The 13,841-nt window shown below is 42.3% G+C and overlaps 1 protein-coding gene across 2 annotated transcripts in view; it reads right to left on the minus strand.

The window, feature by feature from the left end:
* The window catches only part of baiap2l2a (BAR/IMD domain containing adaptor protein 2 like 2a), a 54,240-nt gene extending 41,635 nt beyond the window's left edge, over positions 1 to 12,605 (minus strand). For both annotated transcript variants that reach the window (XM_078951402.1, XM_078951401.1), the window contains exons 1-3: positions 12,368 to 12,605; positions 12,115 to 12,190; positions 11,358 to 11,444 (exon numbers count right to left, since the gene is read on the minus strand). In XM_078951402.1, coding sequence (XP_078807528.1) covers positions 11,358 to 11,444; positions 12,115 to 12,190; positions 12,368 to 12,421 — 217 coding nt within the window. In that variant the 5' untranslated portion in view covers positions 12,422 to 12,605. The remainder of the gene's footprint in view (positions 1 to 11,357; positions 11,445 to 12,114; positions 12,191 to 12,367) is intronic.
* Between the last annotated feature and the right edge of the window lie 1,236 nt (positions 12,606 to 13,841).

The raw sequence follows: 13,841 nt of genomic DNA on the forward strand, positions 1-13,841 counted from the left end.
GGAGGACGTGAGGGTGGATTCGATGATGGCGGTGTAAAAGTCTACCAGCATCTTTTCAGGGAGGTGAAACTTCTTCAGCTGCCTCAGGAAGTACATCCTCTGCTGGACCTTCTTAGTGATGGAGCTGATGTTCTGCTCCCACTTGAGGTCCTGGCTGATGATGGTTCCCAGGAAGCAGAAGGACTCCACAGAGGTCACCGGGGAGTCACAGAGGATGACAGGGGGGAGGGGGGCTGGGGCCTTCCTGAAGTCCACTGTCATCTCCACTGTCTTCAGAGCATTAAGCTCCAGGTTGTTAGCGCTGCACTATGACACCAGCCTGGCTATTTCACTCCTGTAGGCCGACTCATCTCCGTCAGAGATGAGGCCGATGAGTGTGGTGTCGTCAGCAAACTTCAGGAGTTTGACAGACAGGTGACCAGCTGTGCAGCTGTTTGTGTACAGGGAGAGTAACAGGGGTGAAAGGACACAGCCCTGGGGGGATCCGGTGCTTGTGGTCCGAGTATCTGAGACGAGCTTCCCCAGCCTCACATACTGCTGTCTTTCCGTCAGGAAGTCTGTGATCCACCTGCAGGTGGAGTCAGGCACATTCATCTTGGAGAGTTTTTAATACTAAAGATGTATGAAAGACATACCGAAAAAATATGTCTTTCAGTGTTTAACTGGCTGTCTTTGGATTATGCATGCCTGAATAATGGCCATTCTTACTCCTCATCTCTCTGTTCACTGCTTGCTAATTTACATAGCAGGGGTCCCAGCAGGAGGGGGCGGGGTTGTAACACGACTCCTTCAGCAGAGCCAGGCTGAGAGAGGCTTTGACATGTAAGATGTTAGATGTTAGAATGCCAGATGTTAGAATGACCAGTTCATTTTATATCTATGAAAATATTCAGGTAGCTATGGGACATGTTCAGCTATAGGTGTGTGAAAATTGGTGTCGATTGTTGAAACATAAGTTACCATAAAAAAATGTTTGTTTGGAGTCTAGACAGATTTAACACAGGTTTTTGGATGAAAAAGGATTTTTTATAAATCATCTGTTACACTTTTAAGTCTGAAAAAAATATGGAAGGCAGCAAACACAGATCCCTACCGTATTTAATTTTTTTGTGCTGATATTTGAAAGATAAGTTATGCAAAAAAATAGGTGTTTGCAGTTTTGCCTAAAAAGACGTTTTCGGACCTTTTTGGATCAAATGTTGTCTAAAAGTTCACCTGTAACTTCAATCATTCTGAATTTTTTTAGGAAAACTAAACCACTTCAACTGTGATCTGCAAGGCAATGGTAAAACTATATTTTTTATGGAACAGCCTGCAGGGTTTCTTGTGGGGATCTTTTCTGCCAGGGCTTGCCGGCTTGGTCGGTGGTTGTTGCTGTTACCAATCCAGTTGATATGGTTCTCCATCTGTGTCTAAGTGATAAAATCAGAATCAGAATCGTTTATTGTCATTGTACATGGGGATACAATGAAATTGCAGCAGCCTTGGAGTGAAGGAGTTACATAAAATAAAAATAAAAATAGAATAGAAAAAGAAATACTGTATTTACAACTCAAAAAAATGAACAATATGGACAGAAACTGTTAAATATTAAATATTTGTGAATAAAATAGAAAGGAATTACATGAGTTGCTGTGAGCACAGCTTAATAAATATCAAGTTATTGCACAGTGACCCGGTTAGACAGTCAGGATATTGCACGCATTGTAGTAAAATTAGAGTGAGGTGTGGTTGGTGGACGTATGTGCATTCCGTATGATAATTGCCTATGGAAAAAAGCTGTTTCTTAGTCTGTTTGTCCTGGTTCTGATGGACCTGTACCTCCTTCCAGAGGGCAGCAGTTCAAACAGAGGGAAAGCAGAATGGGTGGAGTTAGTGGTGATGCTAGTCACTCTGCTGAGGCAGCGAGACTGGTAAATGTCCTTCAGTGAGGGGAGGGGGCAGCCGATGATCCTCTGCGCTGTCTTTACCACTCTCTGGAGACTCTGCCGTTCTGCTTCAGTGCAGTGGGAAAACCACACTGTGATGCCATAGGACAGAATGCTCTCAATGGTTGAGCGGTAGAACGTTACCAGCAGCTCCTGGCTGACGTCGTTCCTCCTAAGTTTTCTCAGGAAGTGCAGGCGTTGCTGGGCCTTCCTGATGACAGTCATGGTGTTGTTAGACCATGTGAGGTCAGCAGAGATGGTGGTGCCCAGGAGGGTGAAGCTGTGGACCCTCTCCACACAGTTTCCATCGATGTAGAGTGGGGGTGGATCTGTTCTGTTTTTTCTGAAGTCCAGGATGATCTCCTTGGTCTTGGTGGTGTTCAGGATGAGGTTATTAGCCTGACACCACCTTGAGAGTTTCAGGACTTCGTCTCTGTAGGCCGTCTCGTCGTCCCCAGAGATCAGCCCCACCACAGTAGTGTCGTCTGCAAACTTCACCACGGTGTTGCTGGTGTGGGCTGGTCTGCAGTCTGCTGTGTACAGTGTGTACAGCAGAGGACTCAGCACACATCCCTGTGTGGAGCCTGTGCTCAGCGTCCGGGTGGAGAAGAGGTGGGGGTCAAGTTTGACTGTCTGTGGTCTGTTTGTCAGGAAGTCCTTGATCCACGTGCAGGTGAGTGGGTGGAGTCCTAGTTCAGACAGTTTGTTGACCAGAATGTCAGGAATGATTGTGTTAAAGGCTGAGCTATAGTCCACAAAGAGCATCCTGGCGTAGGTGTCTCTGTGTTCCAGGTGGCTCAGCGCAGTGTGGAGGGTGATGGAAATGGCATCATCCGTTGATCTGTTTGCTTTGTAAGCAAACTGGTGGGGGACGAAGATTGGAGGGAGGGAGTCTTTGATGTGTCCCAGGAGCAGCCGCTCCAGACACTTTGTGATGACAGCAGTGAGTGCAACTGGGCGGAAGTCCGTGAGGAAGGCTGTGGATGAGGACTTTTTGGGTATCGGGATGATAGTGGATGACTTCAGGCAAGCAGGGATGAAAGCCTGAGCTAGCGACAGGTTGAAGATTTTTGTGAAGACCTGGGAGAGTTGATCGGCGCAGGCCCGCAGAACCTTTCCGGGAACTCCATCAGGTCCCGCCGCTTTCCTGGGGTTTACCCTGCTGAACATCCGTGTCATCCGTGCCACGTCCATAAAGGCATTGTTTTTATATTTAGAGCTCTAAGCAACCAAACAGTTGTCTATATAAAAGAGCTTTTACAATTGTGCACTTTTAGCAGGCTGAAAAAATTATCTTTTTAAAATTGCCATTTCAAATTTGGGTTTTAAATTTTGTGTTCCATTTTTCTGTGCTTGTATTGGAAGGATTTGTTATTATTTTGTTTAAAAGTGCTACATATTGTATATACACATAATTTATTTAGAGAAATTTGCTATACGTTGTGTTTTTTGGTTTTGTAGTTTAATTTCATTGGATTTATATTAAGGAAAAGAAGTTGCAGCATTGATTAAAAAAGGATAAAAGAGACATTTACTGTCTAAGTCTTATGTTACATCTGTAGAACTGTACTGAGAGTTGGGTTTTGTTTTGGAGCACATTCATATGTTTTGTTTGTAAAAAAAAAGATAAAATATTAAGTTAATTGCATTTTACATGACTAGAAAAGCAATGATTATTCATAAAAATCTATGAAAGACATACAAAACAAATGAAAAAGCATTCTGCCCTCCCTCTTGTGTCTAAACTATTGTCACCTCACTTCTGGGTTAGTTAGCATATAAACAGGCAGCTGGTGTGTGTGTGTGTGGGGGGGGGGGGGGGGGTGAAATTTGACTCCAGCAACAGGGCGGATTGAGGAGCAGGCTGCAGCATGAGGAAAAGACTAAAGCATGTAAGAGGAAATGACATCCTACAGTTGACCAGTTCATTTTATATCTGTAAAGAATATTCAAGAAGCATTTAGACATGTTCAGCTATATGCGTGTGAAACTTGGTGTGGATATTTGAAGCATAAGTAATTTTAAAACACACTTGTTTGGAGTCCAGACGGAAAAAGCACAGGTTTTGGGATGAATCAGGATTTTTTTAAAATCATCTGTTTCACCTGGACTTCTGAAAAAAATATGGAAGGCAGCAAACACAGATCCCTACATTTAAAAAAATAAATGGTGTTGATATATGATGATTAAGTTATGAAAAAAAATAGGTGTTTGTAGTTTTGCCTAAAAAGACGTTTTCGGACCTTTTTGGATGTAATGCTCTCTAAGATGTCACCTGTAACTTCAATCATTCTGAATTTTTTTAGGAAGCAGTAGCACATAAATGCCTATGAAAGTTGAATTCTTGGTGCTGATAACCTAAACAGAATTTATGCTAAAAATCTTTGTTCAGTCCAAAATTTCATTAAAAAAATCAAGTGATGAAGTTTCTCGTAGACCCTATAGTGTTACATATCAAAGCTGGAGGTTATTAAAGGCATCTAATTCTGAAATCTCAGCTTCCTGAGACAAACGGCTGATTTATAATAAATTTCTATTATTTGGGTGCACATAATCGACCACTTCCTGTTACGCAGGCACCGTCAGGTGTACACCCAAGAAACTTTACATGATGAGAGAGGACCCTTCTGAGTATCTCCAGTTTTAATTTCATGCACATCGGACAAAGCAAAGAGAAAATACAGGGCAGAATGTGCCCAATGCAATAACTAGGTGGCGCTATAGAGCTCGTCCAAGATTGTCATATCCATGGGTTCAGAATAGAAGCTTCATCATATCCATTGAATTTCAGTGAGATTGGACAAGGAATGTGCACGTGAGAGCAACTTTTGTGTGCATAGCGAGATGCCCAACTTTGCCGCTCTGTCACGACCACACCCCCGCATTGAAAGTTATGGTTTTTTGTCAGAGTAAACTTCAATGGCTTTTCAACAGGTGGACGTCATTTTCAGGTGTGTCGGCTCATCCTACTCAGAGCAGTGATGCTCCAAGTAAAACATGTCATTTCATCTTGCCAGCAGGTGGCGCTACACTTTTTCCAGATTTTTTCACTGCAGATGTGTTCAGAGTCAGACTACAATCATGCACAACAATTTTGGATCAGATTGGATTATGCATGGCTGAGTAATGGCCATTTTTCTTTTCATGGCGTGTTTTCGAAACGACCTCCAATTTTGACGCGCCGCCATGGTCACAAACATCCATAAAAACTTAAAAGCTTTGCAATTTAACATCGGACATGTGTCTAGTTTACAAAACCAAAGTTTGGAGTCATTACTCTCAAATCTCTAGGAGGAGTTCGTTCTAGAGCGAGGCCTGCAAATGACCAAAATACAGCAAAAATGACATATTGTCATCAAAATATCAGACTTCCTGTGCGACTGACATCTTGGTCCCAAGAGACTTTTTTGTAGGTTTCTATCCGATGAACATGTCCTGAAAAAATCAAGCTTGTATGTCAAAGCATATGCGGGGGCTCGGGACAAATATCACTGTAGGTGGCGCTGTCGAGCCGTTTTTGTGCGCCCATGCCAATCTCCTGTAAAATACGAAATTTTTCGCGACTCCTGATGTGTGTGCCAAATTTGGTGAGTTTTGGGGTATGTTAAAGGCCTCAAAAAGGCGACTCTTCCGTCGGAAGAAAAAGAATAATAATTAAAGCTACAAGTAGCATTTAGCGGGCCCGAGCACGTGCGACCGCATGGCACGAGCGACCGCCCCTTGAGCAACGCCCTGCTCGAGCCATTCTCGTCGTTTTTTCTTGTCCATTCTGGAGCTCCAAGCTATTGTTAATACGACAGCAGCCTGGGGGGGGGGGGGGGGGGGGCTGTAATCTGTTGCCTTAAGGGACAAAGACTTTTGCATATAGCATGAAAAAAATTCAAGCAATGATGATAATTGCTATCACTGTCCCTAAGGATGAGAACAATAGAACTCATTCAATTTCCACTACAATGTCTAGATGAGTGTCAGCTATGTCTGATAACTTGGCCAATTAGCTGGACCGGGATCTTGCAAAGTGCAGGTGGTTAACGTCCAGTGTGATGAGTCTGTGGACGGCAACAGTACAGCATAGCTTTTGGTTTCCACAAGAGAAGAACTCCTGACACATCTGCCCTAACAGACAACTACAAGAGGAGTTGAAATGTATAACACGGTGAAGGAGTTTTTGTGCAGAAAAAGGTACAATTAGAAAAGCTGGTAGCAGTGACTGCAGATGGGACTCCTGCTATGATCAATAGACAAACAGGTTTCATCACTCACTGTAAAGCTGACCCAGACTTTCCAAAATGTCTGCATTACTGCTGCGTCATTCACCAGCAGGCCTTATGTGCAGAAGTGATTGGCTCTGGACATATAATGACTCTTATTCTGAAAATCGTAAACAACCTCAGCTGCAAAGCTAAACAGCACAGGATTTTTAAGGTGCTATTGGAGGAGATGTCTGTTGAATATGGTGAATATGAACATTGTGAATCTGAACTTGCATTCTTGACTGACATTACTGGAAAACTAAACCACTTGATCTGCGAGCTGCAAGACAATGGCAAAACTATTTTTTTTTGACCAGCCTGCCTGAGCCAGTGTTTTTCTTGTGGGGATCTTTTCTGCCAGGGCTTGTCAGCTTGGTCAGTGGATGTTGCTGCAGTTGTCTCCCTTGCTGGGACAGCTGGAGTTAAACACAGCAGCTCACGGCTCTGAAGTGGACCCCGTTGCTGTCCCAGTCTGGATGGGCACTGTGGCGATGTTCCAATGGCCAGGCTGGCTCCTGGTATAAAGAGATTCCCAAATACCATTTCCTAACCGCAGAGCCAAGGATGTGTTTACATGTTTAGGTCAAAAATGTGATGGACAGCTTCATGTTGTCTAAACATGCCACCCTGATATTAATCCAGTTGATATGGTTCTCCATCTGTGTCTAGGTGATAGAAAAGCATTTTTTTTATATTTAGAGCTCTAAGCAAACAAACAGTTGTCTATATAAAAGAGCTTTTACAATTGTGCACTTTTAGCAGGTCTCTGAGTTCATGTGACCAATGTATGGTGGATTTTCACAGACCTTGTTTAAAACTGAAGGTGAGAGAGACTTAGAGAAATGGCTTCATTGTTCTGGAGTTCTTTGTTTCATCCACAGAAGAGTAGAATTGGTGATTGATTTTGAAAAGCTGCTGAAAAAAGTATCTTTTTCAAATTGCAATTTCTAACTTGGGTTTTACATTTTGTGTTCCATTTTTTGTGCTTTAATTGGGAAGCATTTGTTATTTGTTTGGTGTTTTTAAGGTTCTGCAAATATACACATCATTTTTTAGAGACATTTGTTATCAGTTGTGTTTGTTGATTTGTAGTTTAATTTCATTGGATGTATAGATGTCGTGTGGGGGGGAGGCTCGAGAGCAGGTAGGACCCAGGCGCAGAGACGGGAGGCAAACGGGTTCAGGGCAAGTGGGTTTATTTAACTAACAAAAAGCGCTGCAGAGCAGGATGACAAAACTAAAAACAAAAACTTACTGTGGCATGGCAAGGGACATGGACGCCAGACAAGAAGACGTGATCAACATGAGCAGAAGTTAATGGACCAGCACAGGAGGAAGGCAGAGACAAGACTTATATACAGACAGGGCAGACAAGACACAGGTGAACACGATTAGGGCAGATGGGGACCAAAGGAAGTAAAACTCAAGAAACATGACAAGACAGGAAACCTTTCAAAATAAAACAGGAAACAGAACCAAACAAGACAGAACAAGAACTAAAGCGAAAAAAAAGACAACAAACTGAAACCATGACAATAGAAAGGAAAAGAAGTTCAAACATTGATTATAAAAAAGGATATAAGAGATAAAAAAAAAAGAAAAAGGAAAAGAAAAAAGATAAAATATTGATTTAATTGCATTTTGAATGAATAAAAAACAATGATTAATAGAATCAAAATCAGAATCAGGAATCAGAAAAAGTTTTATTGCCAGGTTCAGTAGAGCGCACTTTACAAAACGAGGAATTTGACTTGGTGTATAGTGCAATTAAGAATAAGTTAAAAATTAAGTTAACAACAACAACACACTATATACAGTAGAGTAAGGTGAATTAAAGTGGGAGCACAGATGGGCTGGGATGGTGGGGCCTGTAAGTGGCACCGACAGTCCTTTCGTGGGCGGGGGGGGGAGGGGGGGTCACCTGGGGGAGTTGGGGTTCTGTTCAGCAGGCTGGCTGCAGTGGGGAAGAAGCTGTTCTTGTGGCGCGAGGTCCTGGTCCTGATGGACCGGAGCCTCTTGCCAGAAGGGAGGGGCCGAAAGAGATTATGTCCTGGATGAGAGGGGTTGGCTACAATCCTGGCTGCCCGCCTCCAGGTCCTGGAGAGACGGGAGGTGGCAGCCGATCACCTTCTCTGCTGAGTGGATGACGCGTTGCAGCTTGGCCTTGTCTCTGGCCGTGGCCGCAGCGAACCAGACTGTGATGGAGGACGTGAGGGTGGATTCGATGATGGCGGTGTAAAAGTCTACCAGCATCTTTTCAGGGAGGTGAAACTTCTTCAGCTGCCTCAGGAAGTACATCCTCTGCTGGACCTTCTTAGTGATGGAGCTGATGTTCTGCTCCCACTTGAGGTCCTGGCTGATGATGGTTCCCAGGAAGCAGAAGGACTCCACAGAGGTCACCGGGGAGTCACAGAGGATGACAGGGGGGAGGGGGGCTGGGGCCTTCCTGAAGTCCACTGTCATCTCCACTGTCTTCAGAGCATTAAGCTCCAGGTTGTTAGCGCTGCACTATGACACCAGCCTGGCTATTTCACTCCTGTAGGCCGACTCATCTCCGTCAGAGATGAGGCCGATGAGTGTGGTGTCGTCAGCAAACTTCAGGAGTTTGACAGACAGGTGACCAGCTGTGCGGCTGTTTGTGTACAGGGAGAGTAACAGGGGTGAAAGGACACAGCCCTGGGGGGATCCGGTGCTTGTGGTCCGAGTATCTGAGACGAGCTTCCCCAGCCTCACATACTGCTGTCTGTCCGTCAGGAAGTCTGTGATCCACCTGCAGGTGGAGTCAGGCACATTCATCTTGGAGAGTTTTTAATACTAAAGATGTATGAAAGACATACCGAAAAAATATGTCTTTCAGTGTTTAACTGGCTGTCTTTGGATTATGCATGCCTGAGTAATGACCATTCTTACTCCTCATCTCTCTGTTCACTGCTTGCTAATTTACATAGCAGGGGTCCCAGCAGGAGGGGGCGGGGTTGTAACACGACTCCTTCAGCAGAGCCAGGCTGAGAGAGGCTTTGACTTGTAAGATGTTAGATGTTAGAATGCCAGATGTTAGTATGACCAGTTCATTTTATATCTATGAAAATATTCAGGGAGCTATGGGACATGTTTAGCTATAGGTCTGTGAAAATTGGTGTCGATTGTTGAAACATAAGTTACCATAAAAAAATGTTTGTTTGGAGTCTAGACAGATTTAACACAGGTTTTTGGATGAAAAGGATTTTTTATAAATCATCTGTTACACTTTTAAGTCTGAAAAAAATATGGAAGGCAGCAAACACAGATCCCTACCGTTTTTAATTTTTTTGTGCTGATATTTGAAAGATAAGTTATGCAAAAAAATAGGTGTTTGCAGTTTTGCCTAAAAAGACGTTTTCGGACCTTTTTGGATGTAATGCTCTCTAAGATGTCACCTGTAACTTCAATCATTCTGAATTTTTTTAGGAAGCAGTAGCACATAAATGCCTATGAAAGTTGAATTCTTGGTGCTGATAACCTAAACAGAATTTATGCTAAAAATCTTTGTTCAGTCCAAAATTTCATTAAAAAAATCAAGTGATGAAGTTTCTCGTAGACCTTATAGTGTTACATATCAAAGCTGGAGGTTATTAAAGGCATCTAATTCTGAAATCTCAGCTTCCTGAGACAAACGGCTGATTTATAATAAATTTCTATTATTTGGGTGCACATAATCGACCACTTCCTGTTACGCAGGCACCGTCAGGTGTACACCCATGAAACTTTACATGATGAGAGAGGACCCTTCTGAGTATCTCCAGTTTTAATTTCATGCACATCGGACAAAGCAAAGAGAAAATACAGGGCAGAATGTGCCCAATGCAATAACTAGGTGGCGCTATAGAGCTCGTCCAAGATTGTCATATCCATGGGTTCAGAATAGAAGCTTCATCATATCCATTGAATTTCAGTGAGATTGGACAAGGAATGTGCACGTGAGAGCAACTTTTGTGTGCATAGCGAGATGCCCAACTTTGCCGCTCTGTCACGACCACACCCCCGCATTGAAAGTTATGGTTTTTTGTCAGAGTAAACTTCAATGGCTTTTCAACAGGTGGACGTCATTTTCAGGTGTGTCGGCTCATCCTACTCGGAGTAGTGATGCTCCAAGTAAAACATGTCATTTCCTCTTGCCAGCAGGTGGCGCTACACTTTTTCCAGATTTTTTCACTGCAGATGTGTTCAGAGTCAGACTACAATCATGCACATCAATTTTGGATCAGATTGGATTTTGCATGCCTGAGTAATGGCCATTTTTCTTTTCATGGCGTGTTTTCAAAATGACCTCCAAGTTCGACGCGCCGCCACGGTCACAAACATCCGTAATACCTTTAAAGCTTCGCAATTTAACATCGGACATGTGTTTAGTTTACAAAACCAAAGTTTGGAGTCATTATTCATAAATCTCTAGGAGGAGTTCGTTCTAGAAGGAGGCCTACAAATGTCCAAAATAGAGCAAAAATGACATATTGACACCAATATAGCAGACTTCCTGTGCGACTGACAGCTTGGTACCAAGAGACTTTTTTGTAGGTTTCCATCTGATGAACATGTCCTGAAAAAAACAAGCTTGTATGTCAAAGCATATGCGGGGGCTCGGGACAAATGTCACTGTAGGTGGCGCTGTCGAGCCGTTTTTGTGCGCCCATGCCAATCTCCTGTAAAATACGAAATTTTTCGCGACTCCTGATGTGTGTGCCAAATTTGGTGAGTTTTGGGGTATGTTAAAGGCCTCAAAAAGGCGAGTCTTCCGTCGGAAGAAAAAGAATAATAATAATAATAACTCTTACAGATACAATAGGGTCCTTGCACTCCGTGCTCGGGCCCTAATAATAACTCTTACAGATACAATAGGGTCCTTGCACTCCGTGCTCGGGCCCTAATAATAATAACTCTTACAGATACAATAGGGTCCTTGCACTCCGTGCTCGGGCCCTAATAATAACTCTTACAGATACAATAGGGTCCTTGCACTCCGTGCTCGGGCCCTAATAAAAGGAGCAATAAAGCCTAACTTGAGCGTAAACTTTGATCAGTGTGGCACAAAAGAGCTTTGTTTGATGTGTTAACATGTTTGAAGAATGATGTCTCAGAAAACTGCTTACATCTCATAGACCTGTGTAAAAAAGCACTCTTAACGTTTGTTTCCACGTACCCAGTGATCGGGATGACATGGTGTTGAGAGCATTTTGGCCAATCTTTGAAAGTGCGCTGAAGTAGGCTTCACTCGTGGCAGCAAGAACTGAAATAGACAAACAGGAAACTTTATTTACTTTGCTCTTTCAGTTTGTTGGTTTGAGAGCAGCACGGCGTCCCCAAGAGAAGCTTTTCAAGTCATTTGGACTTAAGATGAGCTTTGGTGGGCCGGGCCTTGTGTTGGAGCTGATAAGGTTGCTTCAAAAAAAAAAAAAAAAACCTCTGTGGGACGGGACTTTTCAATGGACTCTTGAAAAGCCTCTGGGGTAATGTTTCACCAGCTCCTTTCATTTACAAGCAAATCTCCAGTTGCATTAACCCATTAACCTGACAACTTATGACCCAACACTGCACACACATACAGGGAAACCAAAGCTCCACTGCAGGGGGTAAACAGTGGGTCCAGCTTTTCTGCCAGCAGGACTATCAGTTGGTGCTGACCCAGCATTTTCTGGATTAACTTGGCTTTACTTCCATTATATTTTATTTTAAGGTGGATTTCTTTATGAATGCAAGAGCCAAAATGGTTTATTTCAACGTACTAATAAAGCAAATGTAAACCCCTGGATATGGAGGGTGATGAGAGGCCCCTCCCCTCCCTGCAATTAAAGCTTTACTGGTGGGAGGGTAACCAAGGAGAACCATGTGAACTTTGGAATCTGTGAAGGACAACTTGTGAGACTGAAACAGTTGTAAGTGCTCAAGTTCTGACATACCCTTAAAAGCTTGAACGTAGCTGTTTCCCAGTGAAACCAGCTTCAGAAGACTCGGGTTGAACTCCTCAATCAAGCTCTGGTTGGGGGGGGAAACAAAAAAAAAGAAGTGCAGAGTTTTCTGCTAAAATTTTTGCTCCAACCTCAAAGAAAACAACTAAAATGTGAACAAAGCTGCCAGAAATGATGATTAAAAGTTCAACTGAGATTCCCGGAACGTCCCGTCAAGAAACTGGATCCAGAATCAGTTACTCACCGAGTAAATCCCCAAGGTGGAGCGATGCAGGTGATCACTGTTAACTCCTGACATGTTGACATGAACAGAAAGCCAATGAGAGGACCAGCATCCAGCAAAAGCACCTCAGCCTCCAGCAGATATGAGGGTGAGTGTGGAGAGGCCGCTGTAATCCACACCGGCGTTGTCAGAGAAAGACAGGAGTAAATAATTAAGCAGACTGAATCATAAAATGCTCGGTGTGTACATACTGCACTCTGCGCTTTGGTCCCTGAACCACTGCGTTTATATATGTGCACTAAATTTAGCTTCCTATTTCACATCCTTGTTCCGGATTTTGGTGAATATTTCAAGTAGAATATTAATTTTTAACCACAATTATTTTGAATGTGAAACTGTGAAACAAAATTTGTTTTTATCACGTTTGTAGCAGCTTTATGTAACATATATAAATAAATTCCTAAACTGTTTTTCATTAATTTATGGAAGATTTTATTAAAATCTGGCTGAGATTTAATGCATTTATTAGTTGCTTTTGTTTAACCGTCACTTCAAATCCAATAACAAAAAAAACAAAGCATTTTCACATGAATAAAGTATTAATATACAAACATGAATATTTAAAAAATGACAGAATTTATTTAACTGTGCTATGTTTAAACAGGTAAAAACAACTCCTGGGGGGTTTCTGTCACATAAAAATAGTTTTTTTTCTAATAAACTGATGTAAATAATGATAAATTTACATTGATTTTTTTCTTTTTTTAAACAATCCATTATTATAATAAAACTTTCAAGAATACACATGATGTTTAATAAATCCTCTTAATTTCCTGTTTTTGTTTTTAATTATAAAAACAAACAAATGAAATGTATAATAAAATACAGTAATTGAGACACAACTGTTTGTCCATCAGTTTAAAAGCATTTTTAATTTATTTTTGTTTTATTCTTTATTATAAGTTAGCTTTGTTGGCTGCATGTAGGACGGGCTCATGGGAAATCAGAATCCGTTTCCAAGGAGACGCAATGAGCTTCATCCAGTGCGGTTTCTTGGCCAAAAGCATTTGCGCTGCTTCCTTGTTACTACTGTAGTCACAAGGGGGCCCAAGTCTGAGTCCCCCTGTGGCGTTCCCCAGCCCCGATAAAATACAGGGATGTGCCAGGAAGGGCATCCGGCATAAAAAGCCAAACCACCTTTGCAATTGCTGTGGCAACCCCTGAAGGGATATACCAAAAGGTGAACAACAGTGTAAAAAAACACAAACAAAAAAATCTTGTTGCTTTGGTGATTCCTACTTATATATTTCAATTTGCAAAAATGGCACAAAAAAGAATAAACAAGGTGTCAGAGTCAACTTTTTATAGAGGCCGCAATGATGAACAGATGATTGTGGATTTGTTTCCATGGATGGTTTCTACAAACAAACCCAAAAGATGAAAGCAAACGTGATTCACACAGAAACTGGAGCAGCCCTGCCTTTCTTTATGATCT

Source organism: Oryzias latipes, chromosome 8, assembly GCF_053564925.1.
Source record: "Oryzias latipes strain Hd-rR chromosome 8, Olatipes_Hd-rR_3.1".
Lineage (NCBI taxonomy): Eukaryota > Metazoa > Chordata > Actinopteri > Beloniformes > Adrianichthyidae > Oryzias > Oryzias latipes.